The sequence below is a fragment of the Macaca nemestrina genome, chromosome 17 (genome assembly GCF_043159975.1).
Source record: "Macaca nemestrina isolate mMacNem1 chromosome 17, mMacNem.hap1, whole genome shotgun sequence".
Taxonomy (NCBI): domain Eukaryota; kingdom Metazoa; phylum Chordata; class Mammalia; order Primates; family Cercopithecidae; genus Macaca; species Macaca nemestrina.
This window is the reverse complement of record NC_092141.1, coordinates 45,334,065-45,351,248: the sequence shown is the minus strand read 5'-3', so window position 1 is coordinate 45,351,248 and position 17,184 is coordinate 45,334,065. Positions and strand designations below refer to the sequence as shown.

The window sequence follows — 17,184 nt, the reverse complement described above, 5'->3', positions numbered from 1 at the left end:
AACTCCAGTGAGAAAGGGCAAGGGTCAAAGATTTGACTCTCCCAGAGAAGGGGTTCTCGGGCTATAAGCAGCAGGCAGAAGACTTCATTGCATGCGCAGTGAGGTGACGGCGAGCTCCAGTTTTCACTGGGAACTGAGATCAACAGTGACCTGACCCCCTACTCATGCTCGTCTTTCCCTGTCTCTCTCTTTGCCTTTTGTGTCTCTCTCCCTATCTCTCTTGTTCCTTTTCTTCTCAACCTCCTCTGTCTCTCTCCCTATCTCTCTTCCTCTCTCTCTCTCACTCCCTTCTTCCCATCTCTCTTTCTCTCTCCTTCTTTTCCACTTCTCTCTCCCTTCTCATCTCTCTGCCTGCCACTGTTCAGGCTCCTGGGGCCCCACGTGGATGGGCGGACACAGGACTCCTAGGCTACCCGTCACAGCGCAAGCACAGGGCTGCAGGCCCTTGGTCCCCCACCTCCCAGCATCCTCAAAATGAGGGGTGTGGGGTGTGCCCGTGCTCTCCTGGGTGGGCGCCCCACACTCCAGGAAGCAGAAACTGCAAGTCACAGCTGGCTTGAGTGGCACACCCATGGGGCTGCCAGCTTCCATCGTGCCATCTGCTGAGGCCAAAGCAGAGGACACCAGCCCAGGCCGGTCTCTGCAGCAGGGTGGGGGTAGGGGTGGGCTTGGGGTTGGGAGTGGAGATGGGAACCGCCAATGCAAACTGGCCCCTGGCTGGTTTCCTACCCTTCACCCTACCATGCAAGGCCTCTCCCACCCCTACCCCTGTCTCCCACCACCTCCACCCCTAGGCTGCCCCAGACCCAGGCTCCAGAGGTCTCCCAGGATCCAGGAACTAAGGGCAACCACTGGGTTCCACAGCCTCTAGTCCATGAGTCAGCCACCCCTCTGTGTGCTGACAAACCTTGGCTCTCATGCCCCACCCCAAGCCACGACACACCCCCATCCTCCACCAGCATTATTCCCGCCTCCTGATTTTAGCCCTCACAACCCTGCTTCCTAGTAACCTTGCCCCCTCCCAGCCTGGTCCAGGCAAGCCCAAAGGCCAGCACCCTCGCCCCACCCTTCCTGGGGGCCACTCTACTATCTGCTTGTCCAGATGTCTTCACCTGGCTTTACCAAGCTACAGCAAATAGCAGGGATGAGCCCCCGGCCTCTGCCGGGAAGATTTGCCAAAATGTTCTCCATTTAGAAGGAGGAAGAGTGATGGGGACTACGAATGACCCCAGGATTGTCACCCAAGCAACAAGAAGGGCAAGGAGCCCAGTTTCCTGCCCTTACCCTGGGAGGACGTGGCCAGGGCTCCACAAGGTCCTGGAGAGGGGTGGCCAGGAGAGCAGATCCAACCTCCTCTTGAGGAAGCAGCCACCACCCCAGGAAGCAGCAGATGGGGGCGCACAGGCAGAGCCCCCGGTGCTGCAGGGCAGGGCCAGCAGATCTGTACTCAGCCTCAGCCCCGGGGAGCTGCAAGACAGGCTGAGACCCGGATAGGTTTGGCTCTGTGTCCCCACCCAACACTTATCTGGAATTGTAATCCTCCTGTGTCAAGGGAGGAACCTGGTGGGAGGGGATTAAATCTGGGGACAGTTTCCCCCGTGCTGCTCCCCTGAGAGTGAGGCAGTTCTCAGGAGAGCTGATGGTTTCAAAGCGTGGCACATTCTCGTTCTCCACTCACTCCCTCCTGCCGCCTTGTGAAGAAGGTGCCTGTTTCCCCTTTACCTTCTGCCATGATTGTAAGTTCCCTGAAGTGCAGGTCAATTAAACCTCTTTCCTTTATAAATTACCCAGTCTCAAGTATTTACAGAAGTGTGAAAACAAACTAGTACCCCTTCCCTGAGGTGCCTTCTCCTTAGGCATCCAGCTGCCCCATGCTCCTGTTCTACCCCCTGGTCTTTCTTTTGCCCTCACGAGGCCCAGGTGATCCACATGGCCAGCCCCAGCCCCATCCCACTGCAGCCCGTGTGGCTGCTGGAGAGGCCGCGCTCCTTTCCCCACCCCGAGGGGCCCTGATATGCTCTTTGGATCCTGGAGGAAACTGACCCCCTATTCTCACACTGGTGCAACTTCTTCCATGACCTCAAAGCTGGACAACGTGAGTCAGTCTTTTTTAATGTCTCCACTTGCTAGGGCTGTCACTGGGACAGTCCTAGAGGGTAGTGCCACTGGATAAATGGATGAACAGATGGACAGTAGTCCAAGGACGATATCCCTGTCTGTACTGACCTGGGTCCTTCCTCCAATAAGAAGACTTCGTGAGTGAGTTTATACAGTCATCCTTTGGTATCCATGGAGGATTAGTTTTAGGGTCCCGGGGATGCCAAAATCCATGGATGCTCAAATCTCTGATATAACATGGCCTAGTATTTACATATAAGCTATGCACATCCTCCCATAGACGTTAGACCATTACTAGATTATTTATGATCTGTAACACAATGCAGATGCTACATAAACGGTTGTGATACTGTATTCTTTAGGGAATGATGACAAGAACAAAGTCTGCACATGTTCAGTAGAGACATAAGCATCCAATTTATTTTCTGAATATTTTCCATCTGCTGTTGCTGAATCCACAGATGCAGAGCTCCCGGTTATGACGGCCAAGTGTGCTTTGAGAGTAGGGTGGGTGAGGTTGCTAATGAGTACAGGGGAGCAGGTGTCAATCAGAGGTCCCTGCATTGAGGCATCTGGACTCCCTATCTCGGGACTTGAGACTCCATTTGTATGGCACAGGCAGACTCAGCCCCGGTCAAAGTCCACCCCTTGAAGCTTCATTTTATCCCAAGCTCTTTCTGAAGCCTGGAATTTGGCATCCCCTAGGCCCTGGCAGGAAGGACAGATCAACCAGATTTTAGATAACATGTCTAGAATAGAGTGAGGCCCTACTGTGTGCCTCGCACTTTCCCCACAGGATCCTCTAGCTAGAACATTCAAGGGTCATGGAGAGAAATACTCAGTTAAAATATCAGAAATTAAAAAAGAGATACCATTAGAGACACGCAAAAGACCATTAGGTAATAGTATTAGCATTTGTATTCTGAGATTCAACAGTAGTGGTCACTTCCCTCCACCCTTATGTGTATCCAGGACAACCCTGGGCGAGGAGGGCTGAGGTTAGTGAACACCCGTGGATGCTCTGATACTGGTCCTGGACCTCGAGGATGACAGTGATGAGGAACTGGGTGCACACGAGTGGGGCAGCCAGGCCTGGCCAGAGAAGGCACACACACGTGTACAGATGTGTTTACCCATGTACACTTGTGCACGCGTGCACACAAACACATTGCAGGCAGGCATGTGGCCGCCTCAGGCAGCGGAGGACCCCGTCTCTGGGCCCTGCTGACCCGGGCAAGGCCCCACTGTGATGCGTGCCATGACCTCAGAGTGTCACTGGTGCTTAGCACCAATCCGCTCTCAGGCCTGCCTCTGTGTTCTACGGCAGTTACACGTGCACAGTGGTATCAGCTACACACGCACAGTGGTATCTGGGAACAGTTTTGTGGACTCGAAGGTTTGCCTACCTGATAGGCATAACGCAGGTCAGCTGATTCATCAGAATCAGGTGAGTGTGACCTGCTGTCTTCCCTCCAGGCTGACTTGGGGACAGTGGCTATGCTGTGGGCGGTGTTGGCCTCTAGGCAGCTACCGAGGAGGGTCATCCCTGAGCACTCACCGGGTGCCCGTTCTACACTGCCAGTGTAGACGATTGGCTCTTTCGTCCTCATGGTGGCTTCATAGAGTGAGTGCCATTCCCTAGTGTACCTATTCGACTGGTGAGATGTCTGGGGTCAGAGAGGCGGTAACCGGCCTGGGAATCCAGACATGAACCTGGGTTTTGCTCTCACCCTTGCTGTGTACTGTGCTGGAATTCAGGCCTGAAACTTGTGACCACCCTGCCCTAGGTCCCAAGCCTTCCCAGTTTTCCCATCCCGATGGGGCAGAGCCTGGTCCTGGCAGAGTCACTGGGATGGATCCACTGTAGGTGTGGTAGATAGGAGGGTCCTCAGAACACCTCTGTGCTCTAAGTTGGGTCCTGATGGTGGCTGTGGGCCCCACTGAACACACAAGGTCCCTTGTCCTGGGGAACCTTCTGCCCTTGGGTAACTGTGGAAAATGAAGGAGCCCTGGAGGGCTGGCTGGGGGGAGACCATCTTCCCTTCTGTTCAAAGGGGTCCAGGCACTGGGGTTCTCTCCACGTATTTCTTGCTCTGTCTGGTCCTCTTGAGGCCTCGCCCTCCTTTTGCCCCAAGTGGTCCCAGGAGGGACGGTCCATCCAGGTGTTCTCCAGGACCAAGGACCCACTGTCCTTCCTCAGTGACATGGGAAAATGAAGCCCCCTCCTGTAGGGACAGCTCAGAATGGTGGAGTCCAGTCCCTCCCCGAGTGAGGGTTTCCCCTAGCACAATAGATCATTTTCATCCCCCAAACCGAACACCCTCCTGCTCAACTGGCATTATTCCTAAAGTGGCTTCTCTGTTCAGACTGAAGGGCCACGGGAGCCAAAGTGATGAGCGGAGAAGAACAGAGCAGTCAGTAGATATTTTGATCCCTGTAGGAAACTGGGCATCTCTGTGGTCCCTGAGCATCTCAGGAGGCCGACTGTACAGAGACCTCTGATCGCTGCACCCAGTCTGCCTCCACATCCCTGGAATAGCCCATCATCGGCCCTTCACCCTTGGCAGGTGGACACTATTCAACCTGCTAGGGCAGGTGTATCCCCATTTCATGGCATTTGGGGACAACTGGACTCTCTGTCCAGGTCTCACTGTCCTCAAGTCCTTGGGATGATGCCCACCCCTGCTTGGGACTGGAGACTCCAGAGACTCATGCAGGTGTGGGCCACTGAGTCTGGCCCTTTTTTACCTGAGGATGGTGCGGAATGGGGGTTACGCAGCCAGCCAGCATCTGGGAGCCCGATGGGAGCGGTTCAGGTTTTCTCTGAGGCTCTCAAGTACAATGTAACTTTTAGATGATTTTTGGCTCACAGGATGGAAATCGCAGAGGATGCAGATAGTTTGCGGGCACAGGAGCGAGAGAACATCATTATGAACTATGAGAAGGTACAGGTCGGTCTGCTCCTTGGAGGAAGGCCTCTTCCAGTGCACCCTGGTCAAAGGGTCCTGGGCTCCCTAGGAGCACAGGGTGGGCACGAGTGGCCACTACCTCCAGGCCCCTGCACTCTTTACCTTGGACCCCTCACCAAGCCTCCCTCTGGGTTGCAGGGACACCGAGCTGGGCTGCCAGACGACATGGGGCCTGAGCCTGTTGGAATCTACAGCAGCACTGATCGCTTCGGGATTCTGCAGTGAGTCCTCTGTGCTCCCCTCACCCCTGAAGCACCTGTCTCAGCTCAGGGATGGGTTTGCTTTCAGAAAGGCCTTTCTGAGGCAGGACTGTCTCACCAGGTCAGGTCAACCTCCTTTCCAGGGTCAGAACTCCTCCCTGGCTCCCCTGCAGGTCCAGCCTGAGGTTGCTGTTAGGCCAGAGGTGCGGGGCCCATCTAGGGAGCGGGTGGGAATGGAGACTGGGCTAGGTCAGGCCCCTGGACTCTCAGCAGTTCTGTCCACAAGTCAGCACAAGAGGAGCGTGGCAGCCTGAGGGTCTGGCCATGTCTACTTGGAGACAACCCCAGTGAGATCCATGTGTTGTGGCCACAGGGTGAGGGGACGCCTGGCCTAGCCTCAGGGCTGTTGTCCAGCAGGTCTCTGAGGGACCACCTGCCCCTGTCCTCCCTCATTTCCCTAGAGCTACAGCCCTCACTGCCCCCATCGGGAAGATGGAAAGGCATGGAGACAGTGGGGGCTGTGGCCCTAGGGGAATGGGGGAGAAGACGGGCAGTGTCCCATTCTGAGCATCTCATGTTAAGGCCAGGGAGGCAGCAGGGCTTGTGGCTAGAGACCCTGGGTCTGGTGCTGGGAAGGGATCTGGGGCCAGGTAAGAGGAGCCCAGCCAGGAGACCATCCCTTAGGGATCACAGGATGAAGAGACAGAGGATCCCGGGGGAAGTAGGGTGGGAGGGAGCTGATGAGCGGTGCCACTTCTAAAACGCAGGGTGTGTGGGTCAGGTGCAGAGAGAGGCAGGTGGAGGCTGGGAGGTCAGAACTTGCAAGGGCCTTGGGGCTGTCAAGTGGGATGGGCCCCTGGTACACCAGGAGTACACCGGGCAGGTCTCAGGGCAGGCTCCCTTGATCCCGGTGGGGTGAAGCAGTCACCCCCTGAGGGACTCCTGTGAGGGCCCTGTCGCCCACCCTGGGCGGCCCCCATCCCACATCAGGCCTGACCTTTCTCAGCTCCAGCGGAAAGCACCACCTCCAGTCCAGGACAGGCAGCTCCATTGTGCAGCCTGACCGCCCCCCATGCCAGGGGCCCCCGTAACCCCGCCCAGACTGGCCCCGCACTCCTTCTCCTCCCAGCTCCTGCCCCTCTTGGGAGTCAGCCCCACAGGAAGGCCCTTGTCCTCCCTTCCCTGTGTCTTCTCCTGGGCTGAGCCCTGAGCTGGATAGGGACAGAGCCTGTCCTTTCTGGGGTTGGCTCCCAGTCTGGGGCAGCTCCAGGCCCTGTGCAGGTCCTCAGTTCTGCCTGGGTTGCCTTACAGTGAGACAGAGCTGCCTCCTGCCACTGCTCGGGAGGTGAAGGTAAGAACTTGATGCATGGAGGGGCTGGTTCAGGGGGGTGGGGACTGGACGGGTGGTCGGTGAGGCAGAGGAGGCAGCTGGCCGGGGCGGTGGCCGGTGAGGGCAACATGCTCTCACTGGGAGGGGCAGCAGTCCCTGCTGGATCTGACCCCAAGTTGCGGTAACTTGGGCAGTTTGATAACATTCCAAAGTGAGAACCACAGTTGTGGCCTGGGGGTGGCCAGGACCCCACCCAGAGGCTGGGACCTGACCTAAGACTGGTGTGTCTCTGGCCTGAGGATGGCACGTCCCGGGGTCCCAAAGCCAGCCCATTGGCGCTCATTTGCACAAAGGCTCTCAGCCCTTAGGGTCTATCCTTCCCTGGTTCCCTCCAGCTGGGTCCACCAGGGCTCCAGAGCCCAAGACCCAGCATTCATGGGCGGCTCTGGGAAGCCTGGCAGCTCCCCTAACGCCAACATTCTTCATTTGACAGCAAATGCGACGGGAGATAACACGAAAGAGCAAGTGGATGGAAATGCTGGGACAATGGGAGACATACAAGAACAGTAAAAAAGTAATGTGTGGAGGGAGAGGCCCCCAGAACCACTCTCTGCAGAGACAGGGGACAGGCACCCATGGCTGTGGCCTGGCGCCATCAGTCTCTCAGTGGGCGGGTGGCACACTGTCCTCACCCAGAGGACTGTGGACCTGGTCGGTGGTTTGCCTGCCAATTTGTGCAAGCATCACCTTGCTGGGAGGGAATCTGAATCTAAGGCTGGGACCACCCGGAGCTCAAGGCTAGAGATGCCCTGGTGACCCAAAGGAAGGAAAATGTTCAGATCAGAGTCCCGACTCTGAGTGTCCATCCACTTTTTCAATCCTGGGAAGGGAGACTGTGTCCCAGCTTAATGTCACCTCTAACGAGGAATCACAGCGTCAAAACCAACCATTTCCAGAATCTTCGGGCTCTGGTCCTCACTGGGGTCACCCTGTGGCCTGTGACACCAGGTTGTTTTCTGCCCACAGCTGATAGATCGAGTATATAAGGGCATTCCCATGAACATCCGGGGCCAAGTGTGGTCAGTCCTGCTGAACATACAGGAAGTCAAGTCGAAAAACCCCAGAACATACAAGGTACGCTCAGCCAGAGCACAACAAACAGGACAGGCCGTGTCAGGGGCCCAGGTCTCCAGCTGGAGGGAGCATCAAGCCCAGCCTGGGGGGTGAGTGGGATGGTCAGATGTACATCCTGGGCATGGATGGTGACATAGTCACCACAGACAAACTCAGCTCTGGTGACCCTCCCCGGCTTTAGTAACAAGCCAAAAAGCAGCTTTGTGCACAAGGAAACCTTCCTGCTTTCCTTCCTTCCCGGAGTGCTGACTGTGGGCCGACTGCCATTTGGGGCCGGGAGTCTTCCATCTGTTCTGAGGCTGCTTCCTCCTTTTGGCCCTGCCCTACAGGTCATGAAGGAGAAGGGCAAGAGGTCATCTGAACACATCCACCAGATCAACGTGGACATAAGCAAGACACTAAGGACTCACATCTTCTTCAGGGATCGATACGGAGCCAAGTAAGCCTATGGGAGCCACAGGATCACAGCAGACATGGAGTGAACGAAAGGGATGGGAGATTCCCCAGAGCAGAAGCCAGGGTCACCTAGGAGGGATGACAGAGCTGCCAAGAGCTCTCCTGGCCCAGGGAACAGCTGGCACCGTGAAACAAGCACCTCCCTGGTTCCAAGCCCTGGGCCAGACTGGAACACGTGGGGCCAGAACCCAGGAGGATCCTGAGGAGACAGAAGGCAGCAAACAAAATCATGCACAATGGTGAAAGGTGCTCTCCCGGACCCACGGGGACCCACGGTAGGACTCACGGGAGGGTGGCAGGACAGAGGGCCCTAGAGCCTCCCGAGGTAACACTGACATCACCAAATGCTGGGGCAATAAGGGGTCCTGGGGAGAGCAAGACCGGTCCTCCCTCCAAACGGAAGACCCAGTGAGAAAAGGGATCGAGCCAGTGATGGCTGGATGAATGTGGGTGGATCCTAGATGCATTTTGCTGAGGGAAAGAATCCAGCCCCAAGAAGCTACCACGTAGGATTCCCCTTCCTGGGTCATTCTGGAAAAGACCAAATCATAGGGACTGAGAAGTAGTCTGGGTGGCCAAGGGTTGACAGACTGGGGAGAGGCTGGGTGCATAGGGGCCACCCTGGAGACTTGGAAGATGAAGGAGTCACTCCAGGAGGGGCTGGAGCGGTGGCCGGGAGACTCTGCCCATTGGTTTAGAACCGTGGAGGAACTGTACATCCAAAGACTGAACTGGTGTGTGTGCAAACTGAAAAAAAAATAAAGAAAATCATTCAGAGTGAAAAGGATCAGGCAAGCCACTGTACGACTGGGCTATCTGCATGTCACAGATGTGGATTTTACTGAAATATTTCTTCAAAGGCCCTGAGAAGCTCACTGCTTATCTGGTGAATCATCTGAACCTGAAATGGGATTCGTTGTTAGGCTTTGTGGACAAAGTGAAACCAACGGCATCTGCACAAAACAAACAAAAGCCTCCTTTCTCTGTCTCCTAGGCAGCGGGAACTATTCTACATCCTCCTGGCATATTCGGAGTATAACCCGGTGAGTATTCCCGGCAGTGACGTTCCCGGGCAGTATTTCCCTATTCACAGGAGTGGGTGTCTGGTGGGGTGCCATCGCTTCTTTTAAGATTAGTATGGACAAGGTGCTGAAGTGCCTGATGGACTTGGCTCTTGTCATGAAATGAATTTGCACCCTGAGGAAGCCTCTCCTTCAGAGGAAGCCTCCCCAGTCACCTCTGCCCTCTCCAATGACATGAGTCCTCCCAGGTGACCTCAGTCCTCCCAGGTGATGTCCTTTCACAGTGACTCTGGCTCTTGCAGGAGGTGGGCTACTGCAGGGACCTGAGCCCCATCGCGGCCTTGTTTCTCCTGTATCTGCCTGAGGAGGATGCATTCTGGGCACTGGTGCAGCTGCTGGCCAGTGAGAGGCACTCCCTGCAAGGTAGGTGGACAGCTGCCCAAGGGACCTCATGCAGCCAGACCCAGAGACGGCCACCCTGGCCAGGTGATCTCGGCTTTCAGCCAAGGCACCTTCTTTGTGTAGCCAGCTCCTTGGGAGTCTTCAGGGTGTCTCTGCTGAGGGTCCCACAGGAGTCCGCGGCTGACCCCCAAAGCCCAAGTCAGACGCCTTTCATCCCCATCAGCGGAGGGCATCTCATCCTCCCCGTGGCCACCCTCTGTGTCCTGCTGCCACGCCCTCTGGCTCTGATTCTGTGCAGCTCACTCTCCCCTCACTGAGAGTCCTCCTGCCCTCCAGCTGCCCAGGCTCCTGCTGCCCTTGGTGCCCACGAATGGGCCGACCAAGCCCAGGTGGCAGCATCTCCCCATCCTGTGTCCCCTGGCCCGACCCCACTTCCAGGAGACGACCAGGAAACCCAGAACCCGCCCTGTTCTGGCCGCCATGTGGTGGCCACAAGTCAGGCTTGCCCTTTTTGCACCCTGGTCCAGGAGGCCTCTAGGGAAACCTGCAGCCAGACTCCAGGGGATGTTCCTGACCCACCTCCCCAGGGCAAAGGCTGCATGGTGGGGTCATCAGATGGGAGGGTGGAAGGCCTTGCGGTTTGGGGGCCTCTCCAGCTGCCCAGCTCTTCCAGCTGATGGCTCCACATCTTGGGGAAAGGCTCTGATTACTTGATGGGCTGGGGCCTTCTCAGGATTCCACAGCCCAAATGGCGGGACAGTCCAGGGGCTCCAAGACCATCAGGAGCATGTGGTCCCCACGTCACAACCCAAGACCATGTGGCGTCTGGTGAGTTTATGGCGTCTGGTGAGCAAGCTTGGGCTCTTCTCCAGAGGCCCTGCATCCCGTGGCGCTGGTGACTGGCTGAGTCCCAGCCACTGGGATGTCGGGTTCTCCATGGGCCGGGAGTTGGTCTATAGGACAGAGGCACAGGGATGGGGGCCCAGCTCCCGCAGAGCAGGGAAAAGGGCAGTGTGTCCACCGGGAGTGTGGGAAGGGGACGGTGTTGTGGGGAGCCCAGGACGCTGCCCATTGTTCTGCACTAGGGGAAGGGTCTTCATAGGCCCTGGAAGAGGGAGGTTTTTAGGGCAGCCCAGGGGGCCCTGAGCACCTCTGTTCCTCCCGTCAGGACAAGGAAGGTCTTTTCACGCAGAGTTCCTCGTTAGGCTGGCTTCTCCAGATGTTGAATGACGGGGTAAGAAGGCATAGGGAGACCCTGACTCAGGGACCCTCCTTGCCCTGCAGTGCCCTGCTTCCCCAGCCCGGGGGTCTGGCTCACCCACAGCCCACAGGAGGCTCTGCCCACAGGGGGGTCCCCACAGGACACCCAAACAAAACCCTCTGCCCAAGGGGGGTCATCCCAGCGCAATAACTGGGACTCAGACCCCGCCTTACAGGCAGACTGGGCCAGGACCCAACTTGGCAGGGATCAGGGAAGCCTCAAGCCCTGGGCAAGCCCCTCTCTCCAGGAGCCACACTCCCACTCCAATGAGTGCCCCCCATGAGGAGCTGCAAGACCTTGTCTGACTCAGCATCCTGGAGGGCTCAGGAAACCCTCATGGGGAAGATCACTGACTCTGGGGACTGAAGCCCCAGTGGGCTCAGCTCGAGCCACCAGCCCCAGCCTGGAAGGGCTACAGTCTCCCACACCTGCTATCCCCACAGATCTCTCTTGGGCTCATCCTGCGCCTGTGGGACGTGTATTTGCTGGAAGGAGAACAGGTGTTGATGCCGATGAGAAGCATTGCCTTTAAAGTTCAGAGGAGTAAGTCTCCGTGTGCCCAGTGGGGCGTGGGGAGCCCTGGGGTCAGACCCCGATTTACCGGAGGGCAGCTTCCTCACACTGTCCTCATGATCCTCTGTTCTGGCCCAGAGGGAGGTCTGACCAGGTGGGCTGGGCAAGGCACAGTGACACCGAGCCCGCCCCCCACATGGCCCAGATGAAAGTCAGGAGTGTCCTGAGCACTTCCCTGCCCAGGTTGTCCCCCAGCCACAGTCTCCTGTGCACATCTGGACCCCTGGGGTGGCCACAGAAGGTTCTGGCACGGCCCAGTGGGAGACTGAAGTGGTCACAGGGTATCAGCTGTGCCCCCTCCCAGGGAACTCTCCTGGCCTGATGTCCACCCTGTCCCTAGAGCGCCTCACGAAGACATCCAGGTCTGGCCTGTGGGCACGGTTTCGGAACCAGTTCTTCTATACCTGGGAGTTGGATGATGACTCTGTGCTCAAGCATCTTAGGGCCTCTATGAAGAAACTAACAAGGAAGCAAGGGGACCTGCCACCCCCAGGTGGGCTCCAGTGCCATGTCCCCTCCCATGTCACCCTCTGGGGCAGTCAATAGTGGGGGAGTGCCCGAGACCCGCAACCCTACTACCTGGGCCTTCCTCTTCACCTTTTCTTCCTCCTCTTCCTCCTGGACTCTAAGAAAGTACAGGAGGCCCACCGGTCCTCAGGGCAGGCGCTCAGTGTGTGTGTACTGGATGTGTTGTGCCCGCAGGAGGAGGATGTGGGCATGACCCTCCAACAAGCCCCCTCCCACATTCCACAGTGTCTCTGTCGCCCCATCACAGGACCCTCTAGGGCACTAGATGAGCCAGACCCATTTGTGGGAAACCCCACCCCTCCCTGCAAGCACCCACAGCCTCAGACAGCAGCAGAGGCCCCTCACTGCTGCAGGCTCCTCCAAGGTTGCCAGGACAACCAGCCTTGAGCCAGGGAGACAAGGGAATCGGGTGTCCCTGACCCCAGAGCACTCAGGGAGAGGGCACAAGCGGGACCCCGGGTGAGAGCTAGAGCCAAGAATTCAGCCAGATGTGGGAACGCTCAGTCCTGGCATGGACTGGGCAGCCCAGGAGGGCAGAGGGTGACCCATGTCCGGGTCCAATCACCCACTGTGGAGATGGGTCCCCATGTGAGGTGGCAAAGGGCTGGGTGACATCCAAGTCCCTTCCCACCTGAGTTCTCACTGGGGGCTGTATCCCTGGCCCAATAGTCCTGGGACGAGGGTGTGTGGTAGGAAGCCCCCAGCCAGTCTGGACCCTGGGGGCAGTCCCAGGAGCCACCTGCCATCCCCCCACAGCTTCCCCATGCCAGGTGGCACACACCTCTCCCCTGAGATCAGCAGACTACAGGTGCGTCCTCAGTGTCAGACCACGGGGCCACACAGAGACCCTGAGGACTCCAGAGACCTAGGCAGGTGGGGCCTGGCCGGGAAAGGCCTGCATGGGCTCAGTGGAGACACTGACCACGACTGTTTTCCTTTCAGCCAAACTGGAGCAAGGGTTCTCGGCACCTAGGCCTGTGCTGGCTTCAAGTGGCAGGACGACCCTCTGCAAGGGGGACAGGCAGGCCCCTCCAGGCCCACCAGCCCGGTTCCAGCGGCCCATTTGGTTAGTTTCCCCACCGTGGGCACCTCGTTCTTCCACATCCTGTCCTGGTGGAGCTGTCTGGGAAGACACCTACCCTGTGGACACTCAGGGTGTGCCCAGCCCGGCCCCGGCTCAGGGAAGACCTCAGGGTTCCTGGAGATTCCTGGAGTGGAACTCGATGCCCCGGCTCCCGACGGACTTGGATATAGGGGGCCCTTGGTTCCCCCATTATGATTTCGAACAGAGCTGCTGCGTCCGCGTCCCTTCTGAACAACCCGAGCCAGCTTCACATTCTCATTTTATTTTTTGTTAAACTTATGAAAATTTATTAAGAAAGTGTGCACCTCGAAAGACATTCACGGATGGAACACACTAGTCCCCAGATCACAAAGTCAACCATGTCCAGCCCCTCCCAGCACCCCCAGTCCTGCCACCAGCATTCTGAATTCCAACAACACCATGAGCCTGCCTTTGTACTCTACCCTTATGGAAGGATAACCCCCTTCATGTTTTAAAATAAATGTTTTCTGTTTAAATTATTTTAGATATACAGAAATATTGAAAAGGCACTACAGTGTCCTCCTACACCTTCCATCCAGCTGCCCCGAATTATGGCGTTTTGCAGTACCATGGCACATAAGAAATTTAGACCGGATGTGGTGACTAATACGTGTAATCGCAGCAATTTGAGAGGTCAAAGCGGGAGGTTCAGGTTCACTTGAGTCTAGAAGTCTGAGACCAGGCTGGGAAACACAGGTGAACCCTGTCTCTAGAGAAAAGTCAAAGAAATTAGCCAGGCCTGGTGGCATGTGTCTATGGTCCCACCTAGTGAGGAAGTTGAGGCAGGAGGACTGCTGCAGCCCATGACTTCCAGGAAGCAGTGAGCCATGATTGTACCAGTGAAGAATAGAAAGGTAAATATTTGAAGTGTTATTTTATGCCACTAGGGAAAGCAAGAAGACTTTTATACCATCAGTATTAAGGTATACAGTTTTCTAAAAATTTATCTCTGCAGTTCAATAAGAAAAAATTCCTGCACATTATATTTGATAGAGCACACAAAGAAAAAAATAAAAACATTAAAGGAAATGTCAGTATTAGACTCATGCACTTTTCAAAGCATTACTAAAGAGCATCTCACATTTCTGTTTAAAACACTTGTACCATTGCATAATTAAGTATGAAGATGAGAGTTATTTGAGGTGTTTAAAAGTTGGTGGTGCCACATCTAACTGGTGTAAACTAGATAAAAATCACTATAAAAAATTCAAATTCCATGCAAATGTAAAGATTATACAATCTTATTAAATTGTTAGACATTTTTTCTCAACTACCAAATGGGATAACATCATGTCTATAATTAGCAATTAGAAAATTCTATTTGCACACTCTTCAAAGTCCATTTTTGAAATTTTATACACATCATCTCTCATTTAGAAAATGAACATTTCAATATGCTTATTACACCTAGGAAGAAAAATGTTCAATTTTATAATCTCAAAATTTTTGCTAGTCATTAAAATAAATCAAAGCATTCAGCATCAAAGGATATACAGATACACACTCTTAAGTAATTCATATACAAGGACCAGAGTATTAGAGGCCTAAGCTGCTCATTTTGTAAGACAGGGGACCCTTGTAGTATTTATTTTAAAAAGAAATAGCCCCATTCAACAAGGGAAAGATCATAATTTAAAATTAGAAACTAAAAGAAAAATAAGCCTTAAAGCTTCAGTGTATGAATATCTACCATTAAACAGAATGAGAAATAGACACTCGGGACATCAGACGTACTGACCCTTCAAAGGAACATGGATACAAATATGGAACACCCAATCAAATGGTACCAACACCAGGATCCTGTGTGACAGCAAATAGTGACCAAATCTAAAGAATTCCCAAAGTTGTACTGAAATATATTTTTCTGAAGGTTTTTAAGTGAGTTACAAAACAGACTTACTTCAATTTTACTGTTTCCCAGTAAATAAAAATGAAAATAAATAAATGGGTGATAGGAATTCAGCAGAATGTGAGAAACAAAGTCATCATCACAAAATGTATAATTGGGGCCAAAATCCAACTAACTAAAGGTGTTAAAAATATAAAGAGTTTCCTACAGATTAATTTTATTCACTAAATGTATACCAAGATTCACTATCAATATTAATATTCTTTTATATATTGATAATACCTAAAAATTTTCCAGAACAGAAAACCCAAAGCCACTGATTGAAGAACCACTATAAATCAGAGTAAATAAACATATACACCAAGGGACGTTAATAAAACTACAGAAAACTAAGGGAAAGAAATGAACATTTTAAAAACAAAAGGGAAGTTATCAAACGAAAAACTAGATAACTAAATAAAGCCAGAAAACATTTTTAAAAAGATTTCCATTAAAGGGAACACCAAACAATTTTCCTTGGGTAATAGGAAAATGATTCCAGAAGGAAGCTCAGGACTGAAGAAAAACATGAAGAGCGATAAACACGTAGGCACACTGAATATATAATGAACATATAAAACGTTAATGCCTTCCCACTCATTTACAACGCAAATGACCATTTACATTAAAGATTAAAACACTGGTTGGTTTGTGAATGTGTGTAGCTTTCTGATAAAACTATAACAAAGACTGGAGAAGCAACAGGTAAAAGTCGTCTCTACGGTTTCATTCTACATTTCGTGTTCAGTGGTACACACAGGCCGGGGGAGGCGGCTCACGCCTGTCATCCCAACACTTTGGATAGCCAAGGCGGGCAGATCACTTGAGGTCAGGAGTTTCAGAGCAGCCTGGCCAATACAGCGAAACCATGTCTCCACTAAAAATACAAAAATTAGCTGAGCGCAGTGGTGTGTGCCTGTAGTCCCAGCCACGCAGGAGGCTGAGGCAGGAGGACTGCTTGAACCTGGGAGGTGGAGCTTGCAGTGAGCCAAGATACTGCCACTGCAGTCCAGCCTGGGCAACACAGCAAGACTCTGTCTCAAAAAGAAAAAAAACAAAAAAGGGACACACTCAGTAGACTCAATTTACTGATAAGAAAATTACAATCCTTACAGCAACCACTATATAAATATAAATACTTATCTATATAGGAAGAGATATGGCCAAAAAGACAATTTAAGGCAATTTAATGTAATTAATTAAATTTAAATGCAATACTAACTGCTGCATTGTTAAACTGATTAAAATACAGCGCTAAAAACTAATCACAAAAAACAGAAGAGAAGTAAGAGGGAAAATCAATGTTAAGACCAAACAGCAGAAGACTTCTACTTCCGTCCAAGACAGACCAAGACAGTGAAGAGAAAGGCACAAGGGAAAGTGGAAAATGACTTGAACGGAATGGCAACAAATATGAAATTTATCAAAACTTGAGATGTAGACTGGGGCAGTGGTGGCTGACGCCTGTTAATGGCTTGAGCTCAGGAGCTTGAGACCAGCCTGGGCAACATGGTGCAACCCTGTCTCTACGAGAAATACAAAACAGCCAGATAAGGTGGCGTGCACCCGTAGTCCCAGCTACCTGAGGGGCTAAGACAGCAGGATCGCTTGAACCCAGGAGGTTGGGGCTTCAGTGAGCCGAGATCACACCACTGCCCTCCAGCCTGGGTGACAAATTGAGACCCTGTCTCAAAACAACAACAACAGTGGCAAAAACAAAAACAAAAATAACACAACTTGTGGGATTCAATAAAAGCAACAGAGAGGAACTTCCAGCACATATATTTTCATTAGAAAAGAATATCTAAAAGAAAAGACCTAAGTTTCCACCTTTTTAAGTTAGAAAAGAAGAGGAAAATATAACACATAGTAAGTAGTAGGAAGGAAATAATAAAGAGCAGAAGTTTAACAAAATAGAAAACAGGGAGATGGCATAAAAAATTAACAAGCCCAAAACTTTCTTTAAAAAGGTCAACAAAACTGAGCAATTCTATTTGGACTGGTCAAAAAAATAAAAATTAAAATTAAAACAGAAAAATCCAGAACACAAATCACCAACATCTGGCCGGGTGTGGTGGCTCACGCCTGTAATCCCAGCACTTTGGGAGGCCGAGGCGGGTGGATCACGTGAGGTCCAGAGTTCATGACCAGCTTGGCCAACATGGTGAAACCCCGTCTCTACTAAAAATACAAAAAAT

The 17,184-nt window shown here is 53.0% G+C and overlaps 3 protein-coding genes and 1 long non-coding RNA gene across 4 annotated transcripts in view; 2 read left to right on the top strand and 2 right to left on the bottom strand.

Annotated features, from left to right (window-relative positions):
• The window catches only part of LOC139359296 (uncharacterized), a 38,989-nt gene extending 38,398 nt beyond the window's left edge, over positions 1–591 (bottom strand). The window contains exon 1 of the mRNA XM_071081921.1: positions 414–591. Coding sequence (XP_070938022.1) covers positions 414–591 — 178 coding nt within the window. The remainder of the gene's footprint in view (positions 1–413) is intronic.
• A 4,661-nt stretch (positions 592–5,252) lies between these two features.
• LOC139359295 (TBC1 domain family member 3B-like) lies at positions 5,253–7,864 on the top strand. The gene is made up of 4 exons (XM_071081920.1): positions 5,253–5,308; positions 6,599–6,638; positions 7,111–7,191; positions 7,644–7,864. Exons 1-4 carry the CDS (start codon positions 5,253–5,255, stop codon positions 7,842–7,844), a joined length of 378 nt encoding a protein of 125 aa, XP_070938021.1. The 3' UTR covers positions 7,845–7,864.
• Positions 7,865–8,579: 715 nt separating this feature from the next.
• LOC139359577 (uncharacterized) overlaps positions 8,580–17,184 on the bottom strand; it is a 43,634-nt gene continuing 35,029 nt past the window's right edge. The window contains exon 4 of the long non-coding RNA XR_011615653.1: positions 8,580–8,954. This is a non-coding gene — a long non-coding RNA (uncharacterized lncRNA). The remainder of the gene's footprint in view (positions 8,955–17,184) is intronic.
• On the top strand, positions 9,345–13,577 carry LOC139359395 (TBC1 domain family member 3D-like). The gene is made up of 8 exons (XM_071082034.1): positions 9,345–9,353; positions 9,532–9,652; positions 9,968–10,126; positions 10,365–10,459; positions 10,800–10,865; positions 11,336–11,435; positions 11,806–11,958; positions 12,936–13,577. The coding sequence occupies exons 1-8, from the start codon at positions 9,345–9,347 to the stop codon at positions 13,349–13,351; spliced, it is 1,119 nt and encodes a 372-aa protein (XP_070938135.1). The 3' UTR covers positions 13,352–13,577.

What these genes read in the sequence shown, in the direction of transcription:
- LOC139359295 (XM_071081920.1), top strand. Translation starts at nt 5,253, where the DNA reads ATGGGGCCTGAGCCTGTTGGAATCTACAGCAGCACTGATCGCTTCGGG. An exon ending in GATCGCTTCGGGATTCTGCA is followed by an intron (nt 5,309 to 6,598) that starts GTGAGTCCTCTG and finishes GTTGCCTTACAG; the next exon opens with TGAGACAGAGCTGCCTCCTG. An exon ending in CCACTGCTCGGGAGGTGAAG is followed by an intron (nt 6,639 to 7,110) that starts GTAAGAACTTGA and finishes TTCATTTGACAG; the next exon opens with CAAATGCGACGGGAGATAAC.
- LOC139359395 (XM_071082034.1), top strand. An exon ending in CCGCCATGTGGTGGCCACAA is followed by an intron (nt 10,127 to 10,364) that starts GTCAGGCTTGCC and finishes GGGCCTTCTCAG; the next exon opens with GATTCCACAGCCCAAATGGC. An exon ending in AGGGGACCTGCCACCCCCAG is followed by an intron (nt 11,959 to 12,935) that starts GTGGGCTCCAGT and finishes TTTTCCTTTCAG; the next exon opens with CCAAACTGGAGCAAGGGTTC.